Consider the following 24,220-nt stretch of genomic DNA (forward strand, 5'->3'; position numbering starts at 1 on the left):
GCTTAGGCACCTGAGGCCTCCACCCTAAGCCAGACGGGACCTTCTCACGACGGAAGCCACTCTGCTCCTCCAGCAGCAGCACAGAACCAGATGTGAGACAATGAGCAACCAGGCCTAAGGTGATGATCAACTAGCCTATAGCTTCATCACTACCACTAGACTACGGCCCCACTTCCGTCTTCCCACTGTATAATCCTAGAGCCACTGTCAGTCCCCAAAGACAGAACCGAGGGTGCTGGTCCTTGTTCCTTCCCAGAAATTCCTTTCTTGTTCCACAACCACTCATCTCTGATTGGACTTTCAAGGAAGCAGGAGGAAGAACCTCATCTGTCAGGACCCCTAAGACACCCTCTGGCCTAGGACTCAAGACATAGGTGTAGAGTGTGGCCCCAGCCAAGGTGACTGCTTTGGAAACTTACTGGCTGAACTGTTAGGCCCCCTTGCTGCAAACCCCACCAAGAGAACACACTCAGAGTGGGGCTTTGATAAAGGTATTTTCTTTTTTTTGGTTTTTGGTCTTTTGAGACAGGGTCTCACTATGTCGTTGAGACTGACCTAGAACTCATTATGTAGCCCAGGCTGGTCTCGAACTCATAGTGATCCTCCTGCCTCAGCCTCCTGAGTGCTGGGATTACAGGGTGAGCCACCACGCCCGGCCTGATCAAGGTATTTTCTAACACTGGATGGGCAAATAAATGAAGAGTTCAACATACCAGGTGTCCAAGGGCACACACGAGGAACCATGTGCAGATGGACCAAAGGCCAGAACCATGAACCAAGGTCTGACCACGAACGAGTCATTTCTACCTCTGGATGTCAACCTTCCTGTCCTCTGAGGTCAGGGCAGATACTCAGTCCCCAGCAGCCTCGTTTCCTCCTGCACTCTGCAGACCCCTACTCACATTCCTGGACCAGCGCTGCCCCAAGTGCAACGAACAGGTCTCAGGATGCCTGCACCATACCATGGGGGTGCTCTCCCCTGAATGCAGGCTTCAAGCCTCGATTCCAGGCCTGTCGAATCAGTTTGAGGACGAGCCTTGAAATCTATCTTTCAACTTCTGAGAGGTACAGTATGTCCTCTTCCAAGAGGCTCCATCTCAGCTGCCACTGTTTTTCCTTTGTATCCGCTGAATCGGCACCAACCTCCCGCTCCCTTCTGCGCACCCCGCTCCCCCACCCCCAGAGGCCGGAGCAGCAGCGTGAGGCAATCGTCCATCCTTGACCCTTTCCTCTGCACGGCGAACGATGGCTTTTTTTATCTCCCAGTGATGATGCAAAGCCTTCAGCCAGGGGCATTTAAGGAGAAGAGCACATGGTGCAGGCTATGCTTCAGGTCACAGGTGGACCTTGAGCGGTTCAGGAAGCCGTCCTGAGAGGCCAGCAGCAGCAGCGCGGCCACGTCGGCCAGGGCACAATGCTCCTCGCAACATTCAAGCTGTGTGCCGGGAGCTCCTACAGACATGTGCGCCACGTGAAAGGTGAGTCCCAGGCCAGCAGGCACTCGGGCGCTGACCGCGAGCTCCCGGGAAACACGGCAGCGGGGAAAGCCCGGGTGGAGGGCCAGGCCTCGGGGGCTCTGGTCCCAGGTGTGTCTTCCTGAGGGTGAGCCTGGGTGGGTCCCCTCCCCCTGATGACCCCTTTCCCCATTGGAAGGACTGGGCTGGATGCGAGACGCCTCTGTCTCTCCCTGACTGTCCTTTCTGGCCTGCTTTCCAGGGCTCCAATAGTTTTGAACTATTCTGGACTGCCTCCTTCAGGGCTGACAAGGCTCAGGAAAGTCTGAGCTAGTGGTAGAGGGGGGAAGTCAGTGTCTGACTCCAGCAAGCCTGAGGTGTGGGCAGGGAAAGGGGACAAAGGAGCCAGGGAGCAGGACCAGGAAGAGCCAGGTGGAGCGCAAGTGGGTGGGGCGGGAGTTGCAGTGCGCAGCCAGGCTGGGGCAGGAGTCAGCTGCTGTGGGCCACTTTTCAAGAGCTCACTGGGAGGCCATTTGGGTTAATCCCCCTTTACACTGAAGGGGGCAAAACCAAGCTGGAGGAGCCCTCTTCCAGTGACACTGGCTGAATGAGCTCGGAAGCCTCGCTCAGACCTGCAGCCAGAGATGGGGCTGCCCTGGCTACTGTACCCACAGAACTGCGGCACCCTGGGCGGCTGCTTAGGCACAGGACCTTCCCGCCTTGGGAGTTCCCTGATCCCAGGGGATAGCCTTCTTGTCTTCTTCAGTAGGATGTTCCTGGTTGAACAGAACTTCTGCAGCAGGCCCTGGTCAGCCTCTCCAGCAGAGCAGATTTCTGGGCCCCAGAAGTGGCCCGTGTAGGGTGATGTGATGTGTACTGAACTGGCTGTCGGGGCACTGCCCTCCTAGGAATCTGTGCTCCTAAGCAGGAACAGTCCCTCTCTTAACCACTTTCCTGTTCCTTGGAAACAGTCTTGCTCCCTCCCTGCAGGGCTAAGGCACCAGACTATGCTGGCCATTGGCCAAGAGCTGAACCGGAGAGCGCTGGGGGAGCCAGCTCCCAGTGCGTGGATTAACCAGGTCCAGCATCGGAACTCACTGCTTGGTAAGAAGTCTTGCGGCTTCTGGTCTTCTGCCAGGGGAGGCTCTCAGGATGCCAGTAGGTGCATGAGGCTCTGACGCCCTCGCCCCTTCCCCACCTGTTCTGACACATTGTTCCCAGCCTAGAGCTCCTTAAGGCCAAGCCCTTGCCTACCTGGACCCACAGGCAGGACCCTGTGGGACTGGTCTTGGCTCTTCCGAGCGAGAAGCACATTGAGATCGGAGGGATGGGAGCTGGTCGGGGACCAGGACAGGGACGAACGCCGTCTCTCCTTGGCTGGGTATCCAGGTTCTCAGCTGGAGGAGTCTCTCTACAGTGACCAGGAGCTGGCCTACATCCAGCAGGGAGAGGAGGCCATGCAGAAAGCCCTGGGCATCCTCAGTGACCAGGAGGGCTGGAAGAAGGAGAGCCAGCAGGTAAGGACGGGGTGAGAAACCTGCAGCTCCCCACTGTCACACTCCAGCCTCAGCGCTCCCAGGAGGCTGGCTGGCCTCCTGCAGCAATCACAGGGCAGCATGGAGTTTTAAGTTCCCAAGAATATATTCTCTCAGGTAACTCTTCTCCCTGGGGGAGTCTTGTTGGAGAAACACTGTTGCTATATTTTTAGCTGCTCTCTGAATACAGTGTACACCCATTAAGCAGAAACCCGACACAATGGCTCCTTGTGCGTTAGAGTATTGAACCCGAGCTCCAAAAGCACTGTGCTCAGCCACTCTGAACAGGGGGCTGGGAGAGGGCCTCAAGCTGTCTGGGGCACTCACTGGGGACCGGTAACAAGGCCTGTCCCCAAAGCCAGGGGCTCTTATTGGAGACTTTGGCTTTATCTTCAGCAACAGCTTAGATGCTGTCCTCTACCAAAGTTCTAGTAAAACCTCTCCTCAGGTTTTCTGATTAATGGAAATAAGAGAGTAAGCATGGAAGTTTAGAAAGCTCCAGACTGAGCCCAGCACTAATCTTTGCTAAGGGCTCAGTGAACATTTCTGGCCTGAAATCCTTCTGGTATGAGGCGTTTAACTGGGGGGAAAACAAACAACAAAAACAAACTCTTAAAGATCCCACCCCAAATCCTGCTTATGCAATATAATTAGTTAGCTGAATAGAAACCAGACTTTCCCCACTCCCAGGTTTCTCTTTCAGGATCTTTGAGCTCCTGCAGTCAGGTATTGGTCTTTTCAACTGGACCCACCTCCATGCCCATCTGCCACCAAGAAGAGTGTGGGTGGGGTGCTCTTCTGGTCTTCAGTAGATGTCTGTACCTGTGGCAGGAAAGATCACTACTCTGTCATATCCAGACAGGTTGAGGTGTCCTCATGTTCAGCTTGGATTTCCTTTTGCCGGGCCCCTCTCCACCTTGACTAGTGCTGCCTTGAGATCTAGGCTCAGAATATTTTCATCTAGAGCTCTGTTTTCTTCCTGGCAGGCAAATGGGGACAAAGTGCTGAGTAAAGTAGTTCCAGATGTGGGCAAGGTGTTCCGGCTGGAGGTGGTGTTGGATCAGCCCATGGACAGGCTCTACGAAGAGCTTGTGGATCGGATGGAGGCGATGGGAGAGTGGAACCCAAACGTCAAGGAGCTCAAGGTGAGGAAAGCCCACATGCGTGGTAGGGGCCCAGCAGAGTCCAGTGTCAAAGGCAGGCCAACGAAGGACCCAAGCTGTGGATGGTCCTTAGCCCCAGCGCTGGCTGACGGGTCATCTGGTTTCCCTGTGGCCTGGCAGGTCCTGCAGAAGATTGGAAAAGACACCGTCATCACTCATGAGTTGGCTGCAGGGGCAGCAGGGAGCCTTGTGGGCCCCCGAGACTTTGTGAGTGTGCGCTGTGCCAAGCGCCGAGGCTCCACCTGCGTGCTGGCGGGCACGGCTACACACTTCGGGGACAGGCCTGAGCAGAAAGGAGTCATCAGGTAAGACCGACAGCAGTAGGCTCAGACACCCCTTCTCCGAACAGGCCACGGTAGTCATCCAAGTATAGCATGGGTCAGAGTCCCCAGCCCAAAAAATGAATTATTGGCCCACCCCTAGAATCCTTCTACAAGATTCTTTTTCTGGCTGGGTGTGGTGGCAGCACCTGGGATGCTGAGGCAGGAGAATCTGTTGCTGACTCCCTGCCATCTAGCAACCAAAGGGCCCAGCAGCAGGCTCCAGGTTCCACTCTAGATACACCATTTATTCGGAAGAGCTGGTAACCAACCGTGCAACCTTCGGGTATCACCACTGGCAAAGGGGACTTCCGATGAGATTTGGAACAAGGACAAGGTGCTCAGAAATGTGGCTGGAGTAACCATTGCAGTCAGCGTCAGGGCGAGCTCTGATGTGTGCTCCTGACTTGCCTTCTCTTCCTCCGCCAGAGCCGAGCAGCGCCCCACCTGCATGGTGCTTCGTCCACTGGCTGGGAGCTCCACCAAGACCAAATTCACCTGGCTGCTCAGCATTGACCTCAAGGTGAGGCATGGTGGATTGCAGAGAGAAAAGCAACACAAAGACAGTCAGTCACAGGCTGTGGGTTGGGGAAGTGATGATGGCCAGATGCTATCCTACCACCTCCAAAGCCTGGAGTGGTTCCCTGAGTATTCGTTATCAAATTTCTAGATTATGTTATCATTTCAGAAAAAAGGAAGCTTAGGAGCCAGGTGCACACCTTAATCCTGGCTTTGGGAGGCTAAGGCAGAAGGACTGTGAATTGTATCCTTAGCTACATAGCAAGATCCTGTCTCAAAAACAAGAAACGTAGCTGGGTGTGGAGGCACAAACTTGTAAGTTAGCACTCAGGAGGCCAACGCAGGAAGATTGGAGTGAGTTCGAGGCCAGCTAGGGCTGCAGAGTAGGTTCAAGGACAGTTTGAATTACAGAGCAAGACCCCATCTCAAAAATAAAAAAACAGAAAGAAAAAACAAACTTAGGCCCAGAAGTCTTAGTGTGAGAAAGGTAATGTAAACGTAGATTGCTCAGGGTCACACGGCTGTGAAGACAGGGCTGGATTTTCGTCTTAAGAGCAAATCTGGTGCTCCTGACACCATCACGGCCTTTCAGCAGTGTAGTCTGTGACCCTGGTCAACTCCAAGACTGTACCTGTACACAGAGCTGGGAGGCTGCATCCCAGGCAGGGTAGAGGTGTCCAGAGCAGAGCGGCGATAGATACCTTCTCCTGTCTGCACTCCAGGGGTGGCTGCCGAAGACTGTCATCAACCAGGTCTTGTCACAGACGCAGATGGAGTTTGCCAACCACCTGCGCAAGCGCCTGGAGTCCAGCCCCGCCTCCGAAGCCTGCTATTAAACACCAGCCTGCTGTTCCCCACTGAGCCTCTTGAACTGACTTGCATGTGCACCAGGGACATCCCCACCAGAAGCCTGCAAGTCTAAAATCATCTGGAGACAGGGCGGGGTGGGGAGTTTAGGGTGTGAGAATAGGGCCAGGACTATTAAGTGTCAGCACCAAGGAAGCAGCAAGCAGACTCTTAGAGAAGACCTCTACCTTCACCACTGAGTAGCTCTGAATGTAGACTAAGCTCCTAAGATATTGGTCAGACATTTTTCTGGGCCCTTATATGATCCACTAAAGCCATCTTTAGAATGGTAGTGTAGTGGCTGATCTAGGTGCAGGGGATGCTAAATGTAGGAATCGGGCTCAAGAACGCCTCTCCCCAGGCAGGGATCGGACCATGCAGGGCCTCTCCCAGGTGCTCAGCAACCTTCGGCTCCTGTACTAGGAAGGATCAGGGACACACAAGAGGATCAGGCGGGCTTCCTTACACATCCCACACCCACCAGTCAGAATAAAGAGTCATAACAAACACAAGAACTTCAGTCTGCACTTGTTTTAAAATTGCTATTAAAAAAAACCTAGTCTAACAGATCATAATCTCATCCCAGAAAGATTTAAACTAAATCTCACTGAAAGAAATACTGAAGATTTATATCATCCAACTATTTTATAGGATGTTACTAAAAATCTTTCATAAAATTTAATTTTCATGGTAAGCACAGACCTAAATCAGTTTTTGTTTTTTTGGTACTGGGGATTGAACTAGGGACCTATGCTTCTTGTGAGACAGGTGGCATAACATTGAGCTAAATCCCCGGCCCACTAAATCAGTTCTTAAGGAACTCTGTAACTGACAGCTGATTAAGGGGCCCTGGAAGATAATTATAACTGCAGCTTTTTATTTACCTTTTAATTAAAAGGAAGAATAGTACCAAGCACGAGATAACAAACAATACTGCTAAGATAGGTAACATTTTTATTAATGCCAAATAGTAGAAAAGAATTACACAGCTGTCAGCTTGGCTCAGAGCTGCCAACTTCTCTGCTCGAAAGGTTAAAATTGTGCCATTTTAGGACCGGAAGTGGCTAGAAGAAGGGATAATATGGTAATAGCAAGTTCCCTTTTCCAGGATACAGAGAAGTTAGGCTTTAAAAATATAAATTGAAGGACGGAGATTTAGCTCAGTGGTGCCACCACCTGCCTTGCAAGCGCAAGGTCTCATGTTTGATCACCAGTACCTCTGGCCCCCCAAAATATATATAAATTAGAGCTGGGTGTGATGGTGCATGCTGTAATCCCAGCACCTGGGAGGCTGAAGCAGGGAGCCTGGGCTACACAGAGTCCCAGGCCAAGATGGGTTACATAGTGAGTCTCAAAACACACACAGACACACACACACATACAAATGGGATCACTTTGCCAAATTTAAGTAGGATAAAAAAATCAATTACACCCAAAGCTTTTTTATTATTATTTTTTTGGTACTGGGGATCGAACTGGGGGCCTTGCACTTGCAAGGCAGGCGCCAGAACCACTGAGCTACACCCCCGGCCCTTCCATTCTACTTTTAATAGCTCTGATGTCTTGCACCATTTGGAAAGAGGGTTCTAGCTTGTTAATTAAACGACATAGCAGTGGTGGGAACCCTACTATTAGGTTATTTATTGAGATATTAAAATTTAACAGCCAATAGAAATATTTATTATAACTTATTTTGGCTATTTCTTAAGTATTTTTAGCAGAGATGAAATTACTGTTTATCCAGAAACTTCTGAGGAAGGATTGTCATGGAGCACTTCTACAGCAGAAGCAAAGCCCACTGTAGGCTAAGAGAAGTTATTTGCTTAAAGGTTGGTAACGCAACCTATACACTAGTTCAGGAGAACAAGCTGAGGGAAAGAACAGAGCTCTCAACAAATAGCACGGTTTTAGGCTGGGCTGTAATTTACTCCTTTAAGCTATGTAACTGTTTCTGTGTCTTTTTGATGTGTTGGTGTTTTCCAACTTGATTAATTTTACATTGGAATAAAACAAGTTGTCACTAATAATCTGATTATAGAAAATATGCAGAATTAGATGAAGATCCTCAAAAAGGCCTGATTAATTCAGGATCACAGACAGACACTCTCTTGAATATAAAATATTAAAAAGAAAAATCACTCTAGTGTAATTTCTAATTTATGAAGCAAACCTAATTTTATAAAATGTCACCCACTTTTTCTTGGAGTCCTTCAAATTCTGATGATTTAGAAGCTTTATAAACAAGTCACTATTTTTTGGAGATAGGGTCTCGCTAATTTGGGCTGGGCTTGAACTCAGGGCAATCCTGCCTTAGCCTCCTGAGTATTGGAAATGCACCACCATGCCTGGACAAGTCTGTCTTCTAAGATCAGTCCATGCATTCATTAGTAGCTGTCTAGAATCTTACAGGTTGAGTCCTCAGCCTACAATCATATTAACTGCGGTTTCCTGTTAAGATGTAGAATGGACAAGAGCCGGGTGTGGTGGTGAACACCTGTAATCCCGGTACTCAGGAGGCTGAGGCAGGAGGATGGACCAACCTGGGCTACACAATGAACTCAAAGCCAGCCTGGACTACCTAGTAAGACTCTGTCTCCTAAAGCAAAACAAAGCAAAAAAGTGGAATGGACAAAACAAGGAATCTGGATGGTTCATTAAAAGGCAAATAAAATTATCAACGCTACCTACTGTGTGATGATGCCAAAATCTACTTGAACTTGGAAAAACTTTTCAACAGGAAAACAAAAATAAGCTACTCAGCAGCATCACAGGCATGGTATGCAGCGTTTGTGTCAGTATTTCACCTGTTAAGCCAGTCTGCTTACTGACCCGGTGGACAGTTAGATGTGGCGTCTCTGGGCAACCTGGGAGAACTGCATTTGCCACTAGACTTGTGTATTTAAGGGAGATGGGGGAACCGGACAGATCCCAAACAAAGCTTACTGTGGTTTCTGGGATTCTGAAAACTGCTCTTGTTTTCCTTTGGCAGTTCTGTGGGCTGAACTGAGGGTCTCTGCACAGGCTGGGCAAATGTTCTACCAGTGAGCTACATCCCCAGCCCTGCAAACTGCACTTTCATCGTCAGCTAATATGAGGGAGACACACGTGGCAGGGAACAGGCTGCACACCATGTTCACAGAAAGTGGAGGAAGCCGTTAGCCCTGTGAAACTCCTGTTCATGACGCTGAGATTCCGATTTCCCCAGGCGCTGGATTTGGCAGTGAGAACGGGAGCAGGAGGGGCGGGCTGTAAATCAGATCCGCCTCTCCTTCCCAGCTGCCCTCCTTCCTTGCACTGCCCACGTCTCTGACAACTGCGCTAAGACAGCTGCCCCGAGGTAAACCAAGTACCACACAAACCTGGGAGCAAGTTTTATTCAGAGAAGGGATCTAATTCTGCTAAAGCGGAGCAAGTCTTCCACAATTCCAGTTCTAGGGACCTAGTAGTTTCAGAGATTCCAGGTTAAAAGGTGTACTTCAAAATCAGCAGCCAAACCCACACCAAAAGGAAAGCACTTTCAGATGGGCCCGGAACATACTGCCAGATTTCAGTTCTCAGAACAGTCCCACAGCCTGGGGTCCAGGCAGGCAGAGTCGATGCCCACAGAAGGAGGTGTCTGTTAGAAAGTCAGCTGTTGTGCAGAGCACCACTCCTCAGACAATGCAGCAAGGAAAGAAGTCCCTGCCGGCAGAGACGGGACAGCACCGTTTTACAGGGAGTGAATGCGGCTGCGGCTGGCAGCTGCCGGCTGATGGCACACAACACGGGAGCGTCACGGGGAGCGGTGAGGGAAGGGCGGGCAGTGCCACCCACCTCTCAACGGGCTGAAGGGGTGCGGCGCCCTGCAGCATCTTTGGGAGAACAGTTGAGAGTTAAAAACGGAAACCTCAAGCCTTATTCTCCAGGAAGTTCAAGCCTGAAAAGAGCTCAGACCGTCAGGGTTCCCAGGGAGGGCTGCGCCTCCCATCCACTTCCGTCTCCACGTGATACAGGACATCGGCCAGGGTGTGCTCGACCACAGCGCCCCAGCCCATGTCACTCATCTGCAGGAGGAGCAAAAACAGGGAAGGCGTCAGCAGAGCCTCGCGGGAGGCGGCGTCCCGGGGCATGGCCGCGTGTTACTCACAGGGCGGTAAGTGAGGTCCTTCGGAGGGTACTTGAAGCATGGGCCGAAGTTAATGGAAACCTGGCATCAAGTCAGTTCAGGCAGACACGGAAAACAACACAAAACAAAACAATGAAGAGGTTAATCGGACATGTGAAAAATTTCACTTTCAATGTAGCTATGATACCTGGGGTACAGATTCAACAAAGGAGACATGCATTACTGTTGCTAAAAGTGGTCCAAATCCTAATGCCCACCAAGAATTGGGCAGAAATAGACCTGTATTATTTCTATTAAAGACTAAAGATTTCTTTTTTTACCTTGAGTGGTGCTGACAGACTACAAGTATATGGAAACCCCCACGTGTTCATCTTATTTATGTGGAAATGGGCCCGATCGTTCCCTTTTCCTGCTCCTCTTTAGAGCGGGACTCACCATGTAGCTCAGGCTGGCCTGCAACCCACAGTGTGGCCCCAAACTCAGCGATCCCCCGTCTCAGCCTCGAGTGCTGGGGTCACAGCTGTGGGCTTCGGCCCACACTCTTCAGCAGTCCGCACAGCTCCACATTATGGCGGTCACCCTAACGTGACCCAACGGGAAGTGCGTACGCACACACACTGGGCCTGTACGGTCTGAACTGGACACACACCCGTGTTTCCGGAGGAGAAGCGTGTGCACGCTCACTGCACAGCTCTTATCCGGGGGTTCATGTCCTAAACCCCACCAGACAGTAAGTGACAGGGCAGCACATTCACAGGCAACTCTGGAGCTGCTCAGGCTTCCTCCCAGGGCTCAGGCAGTGGCTCCTCAGCACAACCCAGTCGCACTATTTTGTTTGGTTGCTTTTGAGACAGGGTGTTCCTGTGGACCCCGGGCTGGCCTCTAAGTCGCCACAACCCTCCTGCCCTAACCTTCAGCCTCCCGAGGGCTCAGATCCATCACACTTTTCGTTACAGAATGAACACAGGATACATACCGTGCAGCTCTTGTACAGTGAGATCGCCGGAAAGTAAACCCCCTCAAAAATATCTTTGTAAGCCACACCTTGATTGACTCCATTTTTATAAAATATTATCTGAAACAAAAAGCATGGTTTTACTTTGGAATTTTAAAAACGTGAGGAGTGCTGCTGCCAGACCAACAACACAGAACAGTCCAAGAATAGTGCATTGTTTATGGAATAACAGTACCCTAAATTTACAGAGTACACTCAATTGCTCAAAGTAAAATTAATGGAAACATGTACCAAGCCAGGCGACTTCAGCTTTTTTATTTGCTTTCTGAATTTGTGCCACCTATACTAAATGGTTCTAACTACACTAGTTATCATATTTTGTCTAAAAGCAGCAAGCCAGCTCTCCAGATCACCTGTAACTGTATCTACCAATACTTAGTTATTTTTCTTTCTTTCATGAAGTTCTCATTTCTTTTTTTTTTAACTTTGAAGTTTTCTTAGAATCTTAAAACTGAAGTCTCATTTTGTGGTTTTTTTTTTGACACAGGGTCTCACTATGTCGTTCCAACTGGCCCCAAACTTGCAGAGATCCTCCTGACTCAGAGTTCCGAATGATGGGCTCAAAAGGGTGTGCCACCATGCCCAGCTGAGTCCTCACTTTCTTTATGCCCTTTTTCCTGCTTATCCAGAGGGTACCACGACCATCCCTGGCACATCACAGCAATTTTACATCAATGTTTCCAGCTCTCTGCAGAGCTTTCTCCCTCCTGACTCTCCTTCCCCTTGGGCTTTGGCCCTTGAGGCTGGTTCAGATGTACCATCCTTCTCAGACCGTACTGTGCCGTGGAAAGGAGTCAGGGGGCCCTCATGACTGCTGGGCCACCCCGTGAGGTCCCCCCCAGGCGCACAGCTCCCTCAGATGGTGGGTAAGGACAGCTGATTCGCCTGCCTCCAGTCTCCTCAGCAGGCCGCCCATCCCGCCTGTTTTCTACAGAGTGCTCATGACAGATACAACCCCCTCGAGCTGTAGCGCTGTAGCACTGTGACAGTACAGCGGGAGCAGGGCTCTGAGCTCCTTATCCTCCCTCTACATTTTCCTTGTTTTCATCACTTCCTTACTTGTAATGCTGAGGATTTTATGTCCATGACTCACTCACCTCGCTGTGCGGAGTCTGCTTCAGGCTCTTCTCAGCTTTATCCACAAAATCTTTCTCCTCAAAATACAAGTAACTCTTGAATTTTATCAAAGCCTTGAAAACCAAGAGGAAACACAGGCACAGTGAAGCTCTGGCTGCATCATGGAGATAACCAAGTCAGACTCACACGAAGAGCAGAGTCCTTGTGCTCACCACAGAGGACAGAAATCCTCACCATGGAGTTCTGTCAGATTCTGAACTAAAACTGTGTTTATTCCTTCTCGGTATGGGGGTGGAACCTAGGGCCTCTCACACGTTAGGTAATGATCTACTACTACTATACCCCTATCCCTTCTTTTTACCTTATCTTGAGACAGGCTTCTCACCAAGTTGTCCATGCTGCCCTCAAATATGTGGTCCTCCTGCCTCAGTCTATGGAGTAGCACAGATAACAAGTGTCTATCACCACATTTGGCTTACTATGTAGTTCTTAAAAACTACCAGCCAGTCATGCTTGTTAGACATTTTTAAAAGTTGCTTAGTAAGAAAATTTGTAAAGAAATACATATAAGTACACATTCTTACCATAACAACAACAACAAAAATCTCCATTAAAAGGGGCTCAATGAGGGCCGCCACTGAGCTAAATCCCCATTCCAAAAAAGAGGCTAAATGAGCTAGCTGGGTGTGGTGGCCCATGCCTTTGATCCCAGTACTCAGAAGGCTGAGGCAGGAGGATCACAAGCTCAAGGCCAGCCTGAACTACTATCTTAAAAAAAAAAAAAAAAGGAAAATTCACACATTTTTAATAATCTCAGAGGAAGAAGAAATAATGACCCCTCAGAGTCCAAAGCCCCATACTGTATAGCACTATTCTGAGGTAACACTTTCCTGCTGGCTTCCTGTTTCTCTCAAGGTAACCCTGAGTCCCAAAAGCCTATTCAGCTTGTGCATTCCCAAGTGAACTTACAACATTCATTACATTTTAAATAATGAATTTCTCAGTAGATGTATGTCTTAGACATGGTTTCAGAACAGGTCACAGGATATATAAACACACAAAACGCAGAGTATCTCTCTCCACCCCATGTCTCACCAACAGTCTCCCTCGCAAAAGTGAGTACACGCCAGATAGACATACAAGGAAGGTGCATGGCAAAAACATACTACAAGCTCTGCTTTGCATCTTGAGTATTTCACTCAGCCATACACACTAGAGATCACTTATATCAGTATACATGTAGCTTTTGGACAGATCCATTGTATTTTATCTTACATATGTCTTATTAACAAATTAAAAACAAACATTCATACACTTTTTAATTTTAGTTAGTTTAACTAATTTTTGGCTAGAGCTACAGGCATGCACCGGCATGGCAGGCAAAAAGTGAACCACTGGAAAGATTCCCAGTGTACTCTTCAGGGAGCTGCAGACTCCGCTTCTGTACCACAGGCACCAGTGTGGTGCACGTCAGGGTCCTGGAGCAGGGCATGAGCCGGGAGTGCGGTGCTCTTCGTAAAATGAGATCTGGGGTTGCTCCTTTTCCGAACAAATTCAGAGGACATCCACTATTTCATTTATTTATTTATGTTTATGCTTTACTTTGGCGGTCTGGGAGTGATCCCAGGCCTTGTGTGCCAGACCAATCCCTCCGCAGCTCTACCCCCGGCCCCTAGTAGCCAGTGCAGAGACATACACTCTGAAGCAACCAGGATCCAGGATGACAAAAGGGTGGCAGGGTCCAAAAATAAATCTGTTTAGGTGGCCATCTGGATTTCCTGATAGATCCCACAGAAAGCCAGCGGAGACAGGAAAGGAATTAACAAGTAGTGCTGGGAAGCTGGGAGGCCTGGGGAAAAAAGAACCCTGACTTTCCGCCACAAAAACTAATTCAAGGTGGATCAGAGACCAAAGTGCAAAAGCTAAAAGTATGCTTCCTTTTTTCCTTCCTTTTTCTTTTCTTTCTTTGTTGTTTTTTAAGGCAAGGTCTTGCCATGTAGTTCAGGCTGGCCTTGAACTCACTATGTAGCTCAGGCTGGCCTCGAATTCATGGTGATCCTCCTGCTTCAGCCCCCCAAGAGGTGGGATTACAGGTGTGCACCACCATTCCTGACAAAAATGTGGTAAATCAGACTTCCCCAAAATTAAAACTTGAAAAAAAAAAAATTAAAACTTGGGTGAACCAGAATACACTAGTAAGAAAGTAAATAGGAAAAAAAGAAAGTAAATAGATAAGTGACAGTGAAGGAGAAATACCTTATTTGACAGATGACTATAATTTAGAACACAGAGGGAAACTCTGCAAATAAATAAGATAACCCAGTCAAAAAATAAATCTGCCAGGCAAGAGGATGGCCACAAGTTCAAGGCCAGCCTGAACTATAGCAAGCTCAAGACCCCGTCTCAAAAAACCCAAACAAGGGCCAGGGATTTAGCTCAGTGGTGCCACACCTGCCTCACAAGTGCAAGGTCCTGAGTTCAATCCCTGGTACTGGAAAACAAAACAAGAAAAAAAATATTTGAATACAAACTTTACAGAAGATACACGAATGGTCAATAAGCACAAGAAAATGGTATCACTAACCAAAGAAACGCCAATTTAAGCCACAATGAAATATTGCTACACAACCATCAAAACGGCTAACATTAGTAAGATGACAGTAAATGCTGGCATCTAAAACTCACATACGTGGTTGCTGGTGATGAAATCCAGTCATTTCTTGAAAAACTAAATGTAAGCACCCTATGACTCAATAAACCCTCAAAATTAAAACATTTACAGAGAGACATGCATAAGAATGTTCATGGCATCCTTACTTACAGTAGTCCCCAGCTTAAAACACCCAAGTGTCCATTAATAGAAAAATGGATAAACATCTTGTGGTCCTTTTATGCTTTGCAGTACTGGGGACAGAACCCAGGGGTTGCTCTACCACTAGCTATGCTTTCGGCCCTTTTCATATTCTCTCGGTCTCAAACTCACAGTGATCCTCCTGCCTCAGCCTCCCAAGTTCTGGGATTACAGGTGTGTGTTACCATCCTGGCTTTTCATAATTCTTTTTGAGGAAGGGTCTCCTTAGATTGACCAGGCTGGCCTCCCATTTGCCACCATCCAGGCACATGCTGGGATGTAAGTTGGGTTGTGCTATGACGGGCATGCAATGGAATACAAACCTGCAGAACAGCGGAACTGCAGACACAATGAACAATGCAGATGAATCCCAAGAGTGTTGGCGCAAATGATAAAAGCCAGATACAGAAGACTACGTATTGGGCTGGGATTTAGCTCATCAGTTCTGGCACCTGCCTTGCAAGCAGAAGGACTGGAGTTCAATCCCAGGTACCCCACCCCCCCAAGACTACATACTGAATGATTGCATTAGGTTCAAGAAAAGCAAAAACTAGGCTGGGCATGGTGGCACAGGCCTGTAATCCCAGCACTTCGGAGGCTGATGCTGGGGGATCAATGTGAGTTCAAGGCCAGCCTGAAGTGCACTGTGAGCCCATCTCAAAAAAAAAAAGAAAAAAAAGAATAGGTAAAAACTAAGCTACAGTAGAAAAAATTAAAACAGCAGCTGCCTCTACAGGCTTGAGGATCAGAACCAACTAAGAAAAGAGGAAACTGCTAACAGTATATATATATATCCCAGTGGGGGGTTAGGTCAAACTTGAACTCAGTGAATGCTCATCTACAATGTGTGCATTTCTCTTTTTTTCTTTTTGGTACTAGGGATCGAACTCAGGACCTTGTGCTTGCCAGGCAGGCACTTTGATGCTAAGCTATATCCCTGGCCCTGTGTGCATTTCATTTTACATATATTTTGTATCAAAAGACAGAACTAGCCAGCATAGTGGTGCACGCCTGTAATCCCAGCACTCAGGAGGCTGAGGCAGGAGGACCGTTGTGAGTTCCCAGCCTGAGCTCCATAGTGAGGTCAAGGCCAGCCTGAACTACATAGTGAGACCCTGTCTCAACCCTCCTCCCCACAAAAAAGACAAAACTAAACAAGGTTGAACATTAGCTAGTAAAACACACACTGAAGGGATGGAAACATACTCATATTTGCCATTTTCTGTCATGTATAAGAAGGGTGAATGGACGGATGGGTGGAAGGGATCTAAACATGTGAATGATAGAAGGTAGGTGATGGGTGCTTGGGCACTGACTTAAATTCTCTCCTCTGTCACTCTGTCTGAAAATGTGCGTGAGTGTAGGGAGAACTCGGGTCAGCACACAGGCCACAGCTGCAGGTGCTGACTTCCCAGCCTTCAAGGGTGGGTGCCCAGGAGGAGACGAACTCACCTTGTCTTTGTAGGTATCGGGCAGTGACTTGGCTGTCTCTGTATCTTCAGGAAGATTGATATAAAATCCCAGGACATCTCCCTGTCCATAGCCAGAAGAGTAGTGTTTGCCAATAGACTGGTGAAATTTGGTCCCCTTTTTGCTCCGCCAAGAGTAGCTAAATTTATCATAACCTAAGGGTGCCTGAAGGTTACCTGTCCCAACAAAAAGATAAGTAAGAAATTGGATGACTGCAGGTCAACTTTGGTTTCCTAAAGCAAACAGATTCTACTGCTCTCTCTTTTTTTTTCCCCTTTGGTACCAGGGATCAAACTCAGGTCCTTGTGCTTGCGAGGCAGGCAGCAGAACCACTGAACTAAATCCCTGGCCCCCTACTGCTCTTTATTTTATATTAATCTTCTGCTAATTTGGTAGCTCTCACAAGTACTCTGGGAACCGCAAACTGGTTAACTCTTCAGACACAGACTGTGATGCCCCAATAAGGTAAACCCAGTTACTGCGGTGGCCACATGAGGGTTCCAGCTTACCTAAGGGCTGGGACCATCCCAGCCTGGCAGCAGTATCTGGCGGCATCTCGTCCACAGTGATTTCAAAGTACCAGGCGCCTTTCCGCACCCCATGGGAGGCCCGCACCATGGAGTAGCCCTTCTCGCCTACCACGGTCAGCCGGTCATCAGAGATCTTCAGCTGGGGAGCTGCAGCAGTGGAGATGCAAAGAGAGGCTGCAACTCACCTGAGATATGGACGGGAGCCCTTACCCGCCAGTGAGACAGCACAGAAGGGCAGAGCGTTAGTGCAGGAGCCTAAGAATACCAGTCTGAGGCCCTGACAAAAGGGCGAAGGGGAGAGAGGAAGAAAGTTGTCAGGTGATCTACTATTAAGTGCAACCACACTCAGATGATAGGTTAAAATTAATTGTACTGCATATGCATAGCCCCTAAATTTAACAAACCAACTGTAACAGGTTTAGACACTATTTTGAGTAAACTATCCTTTAAAAGATTGTAATTTTTTTCCCCCACCAGGGGCTCCTTAGCACTGAGCTACAGTCCACCCTTTACTGATTTTTGAGATAGGATCTTGCTATACTCCAGGTTGGCCTTGAATTGCTAGTCTTGAAGTCACAATCATCCTGCCTCAGCCTCCTGATTAGAGGTATGAGGCACCATGCCCAACTATTCTTTTATTTTTTTGAGGCATTCTCACAAAGTTGTCCAGGCTAGCCTTGAACTTTCAATTCTCATGCCTTAGGCTCCTGAGTAGCTGGAATTACAGCCATATACCATCATACCTGGTTAAAATATTTAACTTTTTAAGCTTGGATGTAGCTCAGTGGTAGAACACTTGCCCAACATGTATCAGGCCTGGGTTCAATACCTAGAGCTGCAAAATAAATCAATCAAGAAGTAAAAATAAATTAACTTTTTCTGGTGTGTGTGTTTTTGGGAAAGGATCTCATTATATAGTTCAGGCTGGCTTTGAACTCACTATGTTGCTCAGGCTGGCCTTGAATTTGCAGTGATAATCCTGCCTTGGCCTCCTAAATGGAAGTGCTAAGACTACAGGTGTGTACCACCATGCCTCGAACCTATACAAACTTAACAATAATTCCAGACTTTTAAAAATGACAAGACATCCAGGGATTTAGCTCAGTGGTGCTGCCACCTACCTCACAAGCACAAGGTCCTGAATTTGATCCCCGGTATACTACACACACACACACACACACACACACACACACACACACACACTAAAAATTTTAAAGAAAGAAAGAAAGAAATAACACAATCCAGTTGTGGTGGTAAAAGCCTATAATCCAGATACTTGGGAGTCTAAAGCAGGGAGACTAGGCCAGCCTAGACGATATAGTTAAGATTACATCTAAAAAAAAAAAAAGTAGAGTCCTTACATACCCTTTAGTCAGTCTCCCCTAATGTTACTTTACAACTATAACAGAAATACCAAAATTAGCTAATTACCAGCCATAGTGGCACATGCCTGTAATCCCAACATTCTGGGAGGCTGAGGCAGGAGAATCACAAGACTGAGTCCAGTCTGGACAACTTAGCAAGACCCTGTCTCAAATTGAAAAAATAAGAAAATGGCTGGAGATATAGTTCAGCATGAAGGGCCTGAGTTCAATCTCTAGTACAGAAGAGAACAAATTAACATAAAACATACACAAACCCAGAAAACTGCTACTTAGAAGAATCACTAGAGCCCAGGAGGCTCAAAGCTAGCCTGGGGGAAACAAGCAAGAATCCTTACCAAAAACTCCCTCCAAAAATTAACACTGATAGAATACTATTAATTACAGAAAAACCAATTATCAAATAATACCCTTTTTCTTACTCAGGACCTAATTCAATTTTGTTAAATGTTGGATCCCTACATAGTCAATATTAACAGGACACTAAGGAGCTCACCTCCTCTCAAAACACTGAATCATGCAAGGGAAAAGAGCAACTGTACAATGGCTAAGCCTGACAGATATCACTTCAGTCCGGTGAAAAACCATCACCAGTTCTGGACAGGACGAAACACACAGAACACAGTTGATTCAGTGATATTCCTGCCGAAGCCGTGTAACTTCAATCACAAATTGAAACTGAGTAGTAGTCTATGAAATAACTAGCTATAATTTTCAAAGGCACCGGAGTCAAGAAAATGAAGGGAATGCCGGGACTGAGGAAGTCTTAGAAAATATGCCAGTGCAATGGAGAACACGGGGAGGACCCAGAGTCAGAAGCAGTAATGAGATACTAATACCCTACTTTTGATAGTTATACGCTGGTTCTGCAAAAATACAAAATTGAAAAAAAAAAATCCAAAAATTCTTTGATACACCCTCCTTCATGAGACAGCTCAGTTTCCCTCCATTTGAGTATGGGGCACTTAATGATACATTTCTGCCAGATAAGATCATATTGGGGGCTAGGGGCGTAGCTTATCGGTAATACGTGTACTCAGCAGGGGAGAGGCTCCGAGTTTAATCCCCAGCACCACAAAATGAGTAAATAGCTAGACAAACAGCTAGCTGGACAGCTATGCAGACAGCCGGACAGTGGAGGTGTATTCCTGTAATCGCAGCACTCTGGGTGGCTGAGGCAAGGGGACCACAAATTTAAGTCCAGCCTGGGCAACTCATCAACTTAAAGAGACTCTGCTTAAAAAAAGAAAAAGAAAAAAAAAATGCTGGGTGCAATGGTGTACGCCTGTGATCCAGAAGTTCAAGGCCAGCCTGAACTTCACAGCAAGATCTTGTCTCAAGGGCCGGGGATTTAGCTCAGTGGTTGTGCCACTTGCCTTGCAAGTGCAAGGACCGGAGTTTGATCCCCGGTATAAAAAAAAGGAGGGCCAGGGATTTGGCTCAGTGGTTCTGCTGTCTGCTTCGCAAGCGCAAGGGCCTTAGTTCGATCCCTGGTCCACCCCACACCCCAAAAGACTATAGCTTAGTGTGAATGGCCTTAGTTCAAAGGCCAGTACAAAAAAAACCAAAAAACAAAAAAACAAAACAAGGCCAGGGATTTAGCTTAGTGTTTTCACTGCCTGCCTTGTAATTGCAAGGTCCCCAGTCCAATCCCTGGTACCAAAACAAAACAAAAACCCCAACCCACCCCCCAACAAATTCATATATACACGTGAAACTCATTAATTTATACAATATATTAAAAGAAATATACAGGGTTTATGTAGCTCAGGCTGGCCTCGAACTTACTATGTAGCTGAGGCTGGCCTCATACTCATGGAATATGCTTCAGCCTCCTGAGTGCTGGAATTACAGGTGCGCACCACCATGTCCAACAAAATAACTTTTATTCATTTATTCATTTATCTATCCATTTATCATATCATATCATATCTATCTAGTTATTTATTGGTTTTTGGAGACAGGGTCTCACTATGTAGTTGAGACTGACCTGGAACTCACTATAGCCCACGCTAGGCTGGCCTCGAACTTACTATGTAGCTGAGGCTGGCCTCATACTCATGGAATATGCTTCAGCCTCCTGAGTGCTGGAATTACAGGTGCGCACCACCATGTCCAACAAAATAACTTTTATTCATTTATTCATTTATCTATCCATTTATCATATCATATCATATCTATCTAGTTATTTATTGGTTTTTGGAGACAGGGTCTCACTATGTAGTTGAGACTGACCTGGAACTCACTATGTAGCCCAGGCTGGTCTTGAACTCATAGCGATCCTCTGGCCTCAGCTTCCCAAGTGCGGGGATTACAGGCATGTGCCACCAAGCCCAGCCACCAAATAATTTTTTAAAAACAGCCGTAAGGGCTGCGGATGTAGCTCAGCAGTAAAGACATGCTAGCATGTGCAAATCCCTGGGTTCAATCTCCTAGCATACACAAGGCTTTGGGTTCAATTCTCAGCACCTTAGTAAAAAAACTCTTAAATAGAGAACAACACACGCTGTTTAAGAGGTTATGGAGAAGTAAATGCTCTCTATATAGAGGGTGGGAATGAAAATCAGTACAACGCATCTGAAGGAGAAATTGGCAACAGCTACCGAAACGACATATTGTCTCCCTTAGGTTTTCGCCCAGCAATCCTACTTCTAGGAATTTACCCTGGAAATATACCGCACCCATACTAATAATATGCCCAAGGCAGGTCCCTGTTGCTGTGTTTGTGGCTGAGAAATGCTGAAAACACCTTCATGCCACGTACAGGCTGGCTGGACCAGCTAGGGGACAGCCATGTGACGGAGAACCTAAGAGAAAGCTATGAAAAGGAAAACAGAAGGGCACCAGCTCTCTGAACTGATATAGAATAAATGCAAAAGTATGCTGTCCTCAGGCTAGGGATGTAGCTCAGCAGGTACAGCACCTGCCTGGCAAGCACAAGGTCATGATGTCAATCTCTGGTACTTAAAAAAAAGAATGCTGTCCCTTCTATATAAAAGAATACATAAGCTGGGGATTTGGCTCAGTGGTTCTGCCGCCTGCCTCGCAAGCACAAGGGCCTCAGTTCGATCCCTGATACCAAAAAACAATACACAAGAAGGGTTCGGGATTTAGCTCAGTGGCACTGGGCCTGCCTTGTAAGGCCTTGGCAAGGTCTTAAGTTTGATCCCTAGTACTGAAACATTAAGAATACACAAGAAGGAGAAATACAGGAGATAAACCAGAAACCAGGGAGTTGGTGAGAAAACACTGGGAAAAAAAGAGAGTAAGAATGCACAGCCAGGATGAGAGGGAATGAAAGTCTGTACAATTCTGCCCCTTAAAATTATAGTAATGTTTCACATACTTCCCCTAACATATACACAGACCACGCACACACACACCGGGCAAGAACACCCAAAATGGCATCAAACACCAATAAATGAACCTAACTAAACATAAGCACACTGAGAGAGGTGAAGAGGGAAAGAACTTATCTGAAGGAACAGCGTCTTGGCTGGACACTTCCAGACTGATGTCAACAGAGCTTTATGGAAATGCTGTAGACTGATCAGTAAATGATTCTCATGAGAGCTGTTTTCCTTCCTGAGACTCTGTGCAGTGTGTGTGTGTGTGTGTGTGTGTGTGTGTGTGTGCGCGCGCGCGCACGGTGCAGGGACTGAACCCAGAGCCTCATGCATACTGGTGAGCACAGTATTCCTGAACTTCACCCTAGGCCTACTCTTCCTTTCAATGTACTTCCTTACTGTCTTGCATCACAGAAAGTATTTTCTGAATCTACTTTCTGTGCATACCAGAAATAAACAAATGAGGAACCAGGGCCTTCACATTGAGCTGCAATCCCAGCACTTTCTGTTTTGTTTTTTGTACTGGGATTGAACTCAAGACCTTGAGCTCACAAGGCAGACACGGTGCCGCTGTGCTAAATCCCCAGCCCTAGCAATTTTATTTTGAGACAGGGTCTAAGTTGCCCAAGCTGGGCTCAAACACATAATCCTTCTGCCTCAGCTGCCTGGAGTGCTGGGATTATAGGTGAGCGCCACTATGATGAACTGTATTACGATTATATAAAATGTTATCATTCGGAGAAGCTTGATATTAAGAGTCTCTGGACTCTTTTTTTAAGTTTTGTAACTTTACTGTAAGCCTTTTAAAAAAAAAAATACACATATGGGGTTGGGGATTTAGCTCAGTGGCAACATGCCTGGCTTGCAAGAGCAAGGTCCTGAGTTCAATCCACGGTACCAGAAAAAAAAACAAAAAAACAAAACCCACATGTATAAAAATGGCTTTGAATTTACAGGAAAAGAAAGATGGAAATGATCTCTTGCACAGTCTGGCTAAGGCGAGCTGGAGGGTTGGGCAGTGGTGACAGACTGAGATGTATGCGTAACCCTAGACTGTTCAAAGATCATGAGGGCAGCTCAAAGGCACCTGGGTCACTGGCATACCTCTATCATGCAGGGCCAACAAAACCCGTTCATACAAGCAGGCTCTATAGAGGTCTCCAGGAATGGGCTTTCCTGCCCAGCAGTCAAGTTCAAGCTTCTCAGGGTCAGGAGCATGTGGATCGGGCTCAGCAAGGATGTACCGATAGCCATCTTTGTTGAATGGGTGTTCCAAGGGGTAGCCATGAGGGGGAAGACGCTGAGCAGAAAACAAAGGGTCACTGCAAAGAGAAAAAAATAAAATCAAGAAACTAAAACTCCCCCCGGCTCAACCACATTCTACTGTGTAAGAAAGGCCTCCGATTCTTGTTCAGCCAGAATACGTGCCACTTCTTAACAAATGTTTTTCATAACTCAGACTATCCTGCCCTCTGCAGGCAAGACAGGGAAATGAATGAGGTTAAGCTTTCCCAGCAGAGGAGTCTGGGTTAAAATTAGACTCTGTAGGGACTGACAAGTTATTCGCTAAGGACAGACGACTCCTGGCAGATACTGCTGTCCATGATATGCAGCTGGTACACACTAAAGGGGAAAAGGTGACGAGCAGTTATTATAAACTAATAAACAGAAGCTCAAAAATAAGAGCACTTATTCTCTGTTGTCAGTCTGAGTAAAAAAGTAACCTGGATTTTATCACCTCAGTAAGAAACAGACAACGGAAGTAGCCCGAGAGAAGAGAGGCAGAAAGTTAAAGAGCAGGCGTGGTGGCACATGTCTGTAATCCCTGCACCTGGGAGGCTGAGGCAGGAGAATCGCCTTAGAGCTTGAGGCCAGCCTGAACAGCACAGCGTGAGACCCTTTCTCAAAACAAGAACAAAAACAAAAACAAAACCAAAAAAACGTTAAAGTGCTAATATTCAGTAGGTTTTGCTGCCTTCTGCTCCATCTATCCTTTCTCAGAATGCCTGAGATAATGCAAAGGCTTAACCAAAGGATGCTGGTCTAGGGTCCTTTGGTAGCATCAAGCTCATAAACTAGGACATGGAGCCCAGGATAATTTTGCTCCCTAAAGTTCTCATGGGCTGGGCATGGTGGTGCATGCTCGTAATCTCAGTACTCAGAAGGCTGAGGCAGGAGGATTGTCATGAGTTCAAGGCCAGTATGGGCTACATAATGAGACCCTGACTCAAGAAACAAACAAAAACAAAACCAAAAGAAAGAGAAAGGGAGGGAAGGAGGAGGGGCTTTATAGCTTCAGACGACAGAGTAGAGAAGGCAAACCTTTCAGAGCTTTCAATAATAAACAGCCCACTGTGGCACGCGTGCCATAGGTTCACCACCACTGCACCACAGCTACTAAAGAATATGTTCCCTGGGCCGGGGATTTAGCGCAGTGGTTCCAGCGCCTGCCTTGCAAGTGTGAGGTCCTGAGTTCGATCCCCAGTACCACACACACACACAAAAAAAAGAGTATGTTCCCTAAGCTGGGGATTTACCTCAGTGGTTCCACCACTTGCCTTGCAAGTGCAAGGTCTCAAGTTCAATCCTCAGCACCAAAAAAAAAA

The 24,220-nt window shown here is 47.2% G+C and overlaps 2 protein-coding genes across 4 annotated transcripts in view; one reads left to right on the forward strand and one right to left on the reverse strand.

Moving 5' to 3' along the window:
- Window positions 1–1,332: 1,332 nt before the first annotated feature.
- Window positions 1,333–6,353, forward strand: Star (steroidogenic acute regulatory protein). Its single transcript, XM_010604790.2, has 7 exons — window positions 1,333–1,478; window positions 2,445–2,558; window positions 2,844–2,971; window positions 3,976–4,134; window positions 4,273–4,457; window positions 4,902–4,995; window positions 5,714–6,353. Exons 1-7 carry the CDS (start codon window positions 1,415–1,417, stop codon window positions 5,825–5,827), a joined length of 858 nt encoding a protein of 285 aa, XP_010603092.1. The 5' UTR covers window positions 1,333–1,414; the 3' UTR covers window positions 5,828–6,353.
- Window positions 6,354–8,391: 2,038 nt separating this feature from the next.
- Window positions 8,392–24,220, reverse strand: part of Ash2l (ASH2 like, histone lysine methyltransferase complex subunit) — a 28,825-nt gene continuing 12,996 nt past the window's right edge. For 2 of the 3 annotated variants that reach the window (XM_010604767.3, XM_010604757.3), the window contains 7 exons: window positions 22,719–22,936; window positions 16,865–17,032; window positions 16,338–16,531; window positions 12,055–12,147; window positions 10,919–11,017; window positions 9,964–10,023; window positions 8,392–9,880 (listed from right to left, as the gene is read on the reverse strand). In XM_010604767.3, coding sequence (XP_010603069.1) covers window positions 9,773–9,880; window positions 9,964–10,023; window positions 10,919–11,017; window positions 12,055–12,147; window positions 16,338–16,531; window positions 16,865–17,032; window positions 22,719–22,936 — 940 coding nt within the window. In that variant the 3' untranslated portion in view covers window positions 8,392–9,772. The other variant, XM_010604775.3, reaches the window with a different exon arrangement.

The sequence above is a fragment of the Fukomys damarensis genome, unplaced genomic scaffold (assembly GCF_012274545.1).
Source record: "Fukomys damarensis isolate Sample0158 unplaced genomic scaffold, DMR_v1.0_HiC HiC_scaffold_18, whole genome shotgun sequence".
Lineage (NCBI taxonomy): Eukaryota > Metazoa > Chordata > Mammalia > Rodentia > Bathyergidae > Fukomys > Fukomys damarensis.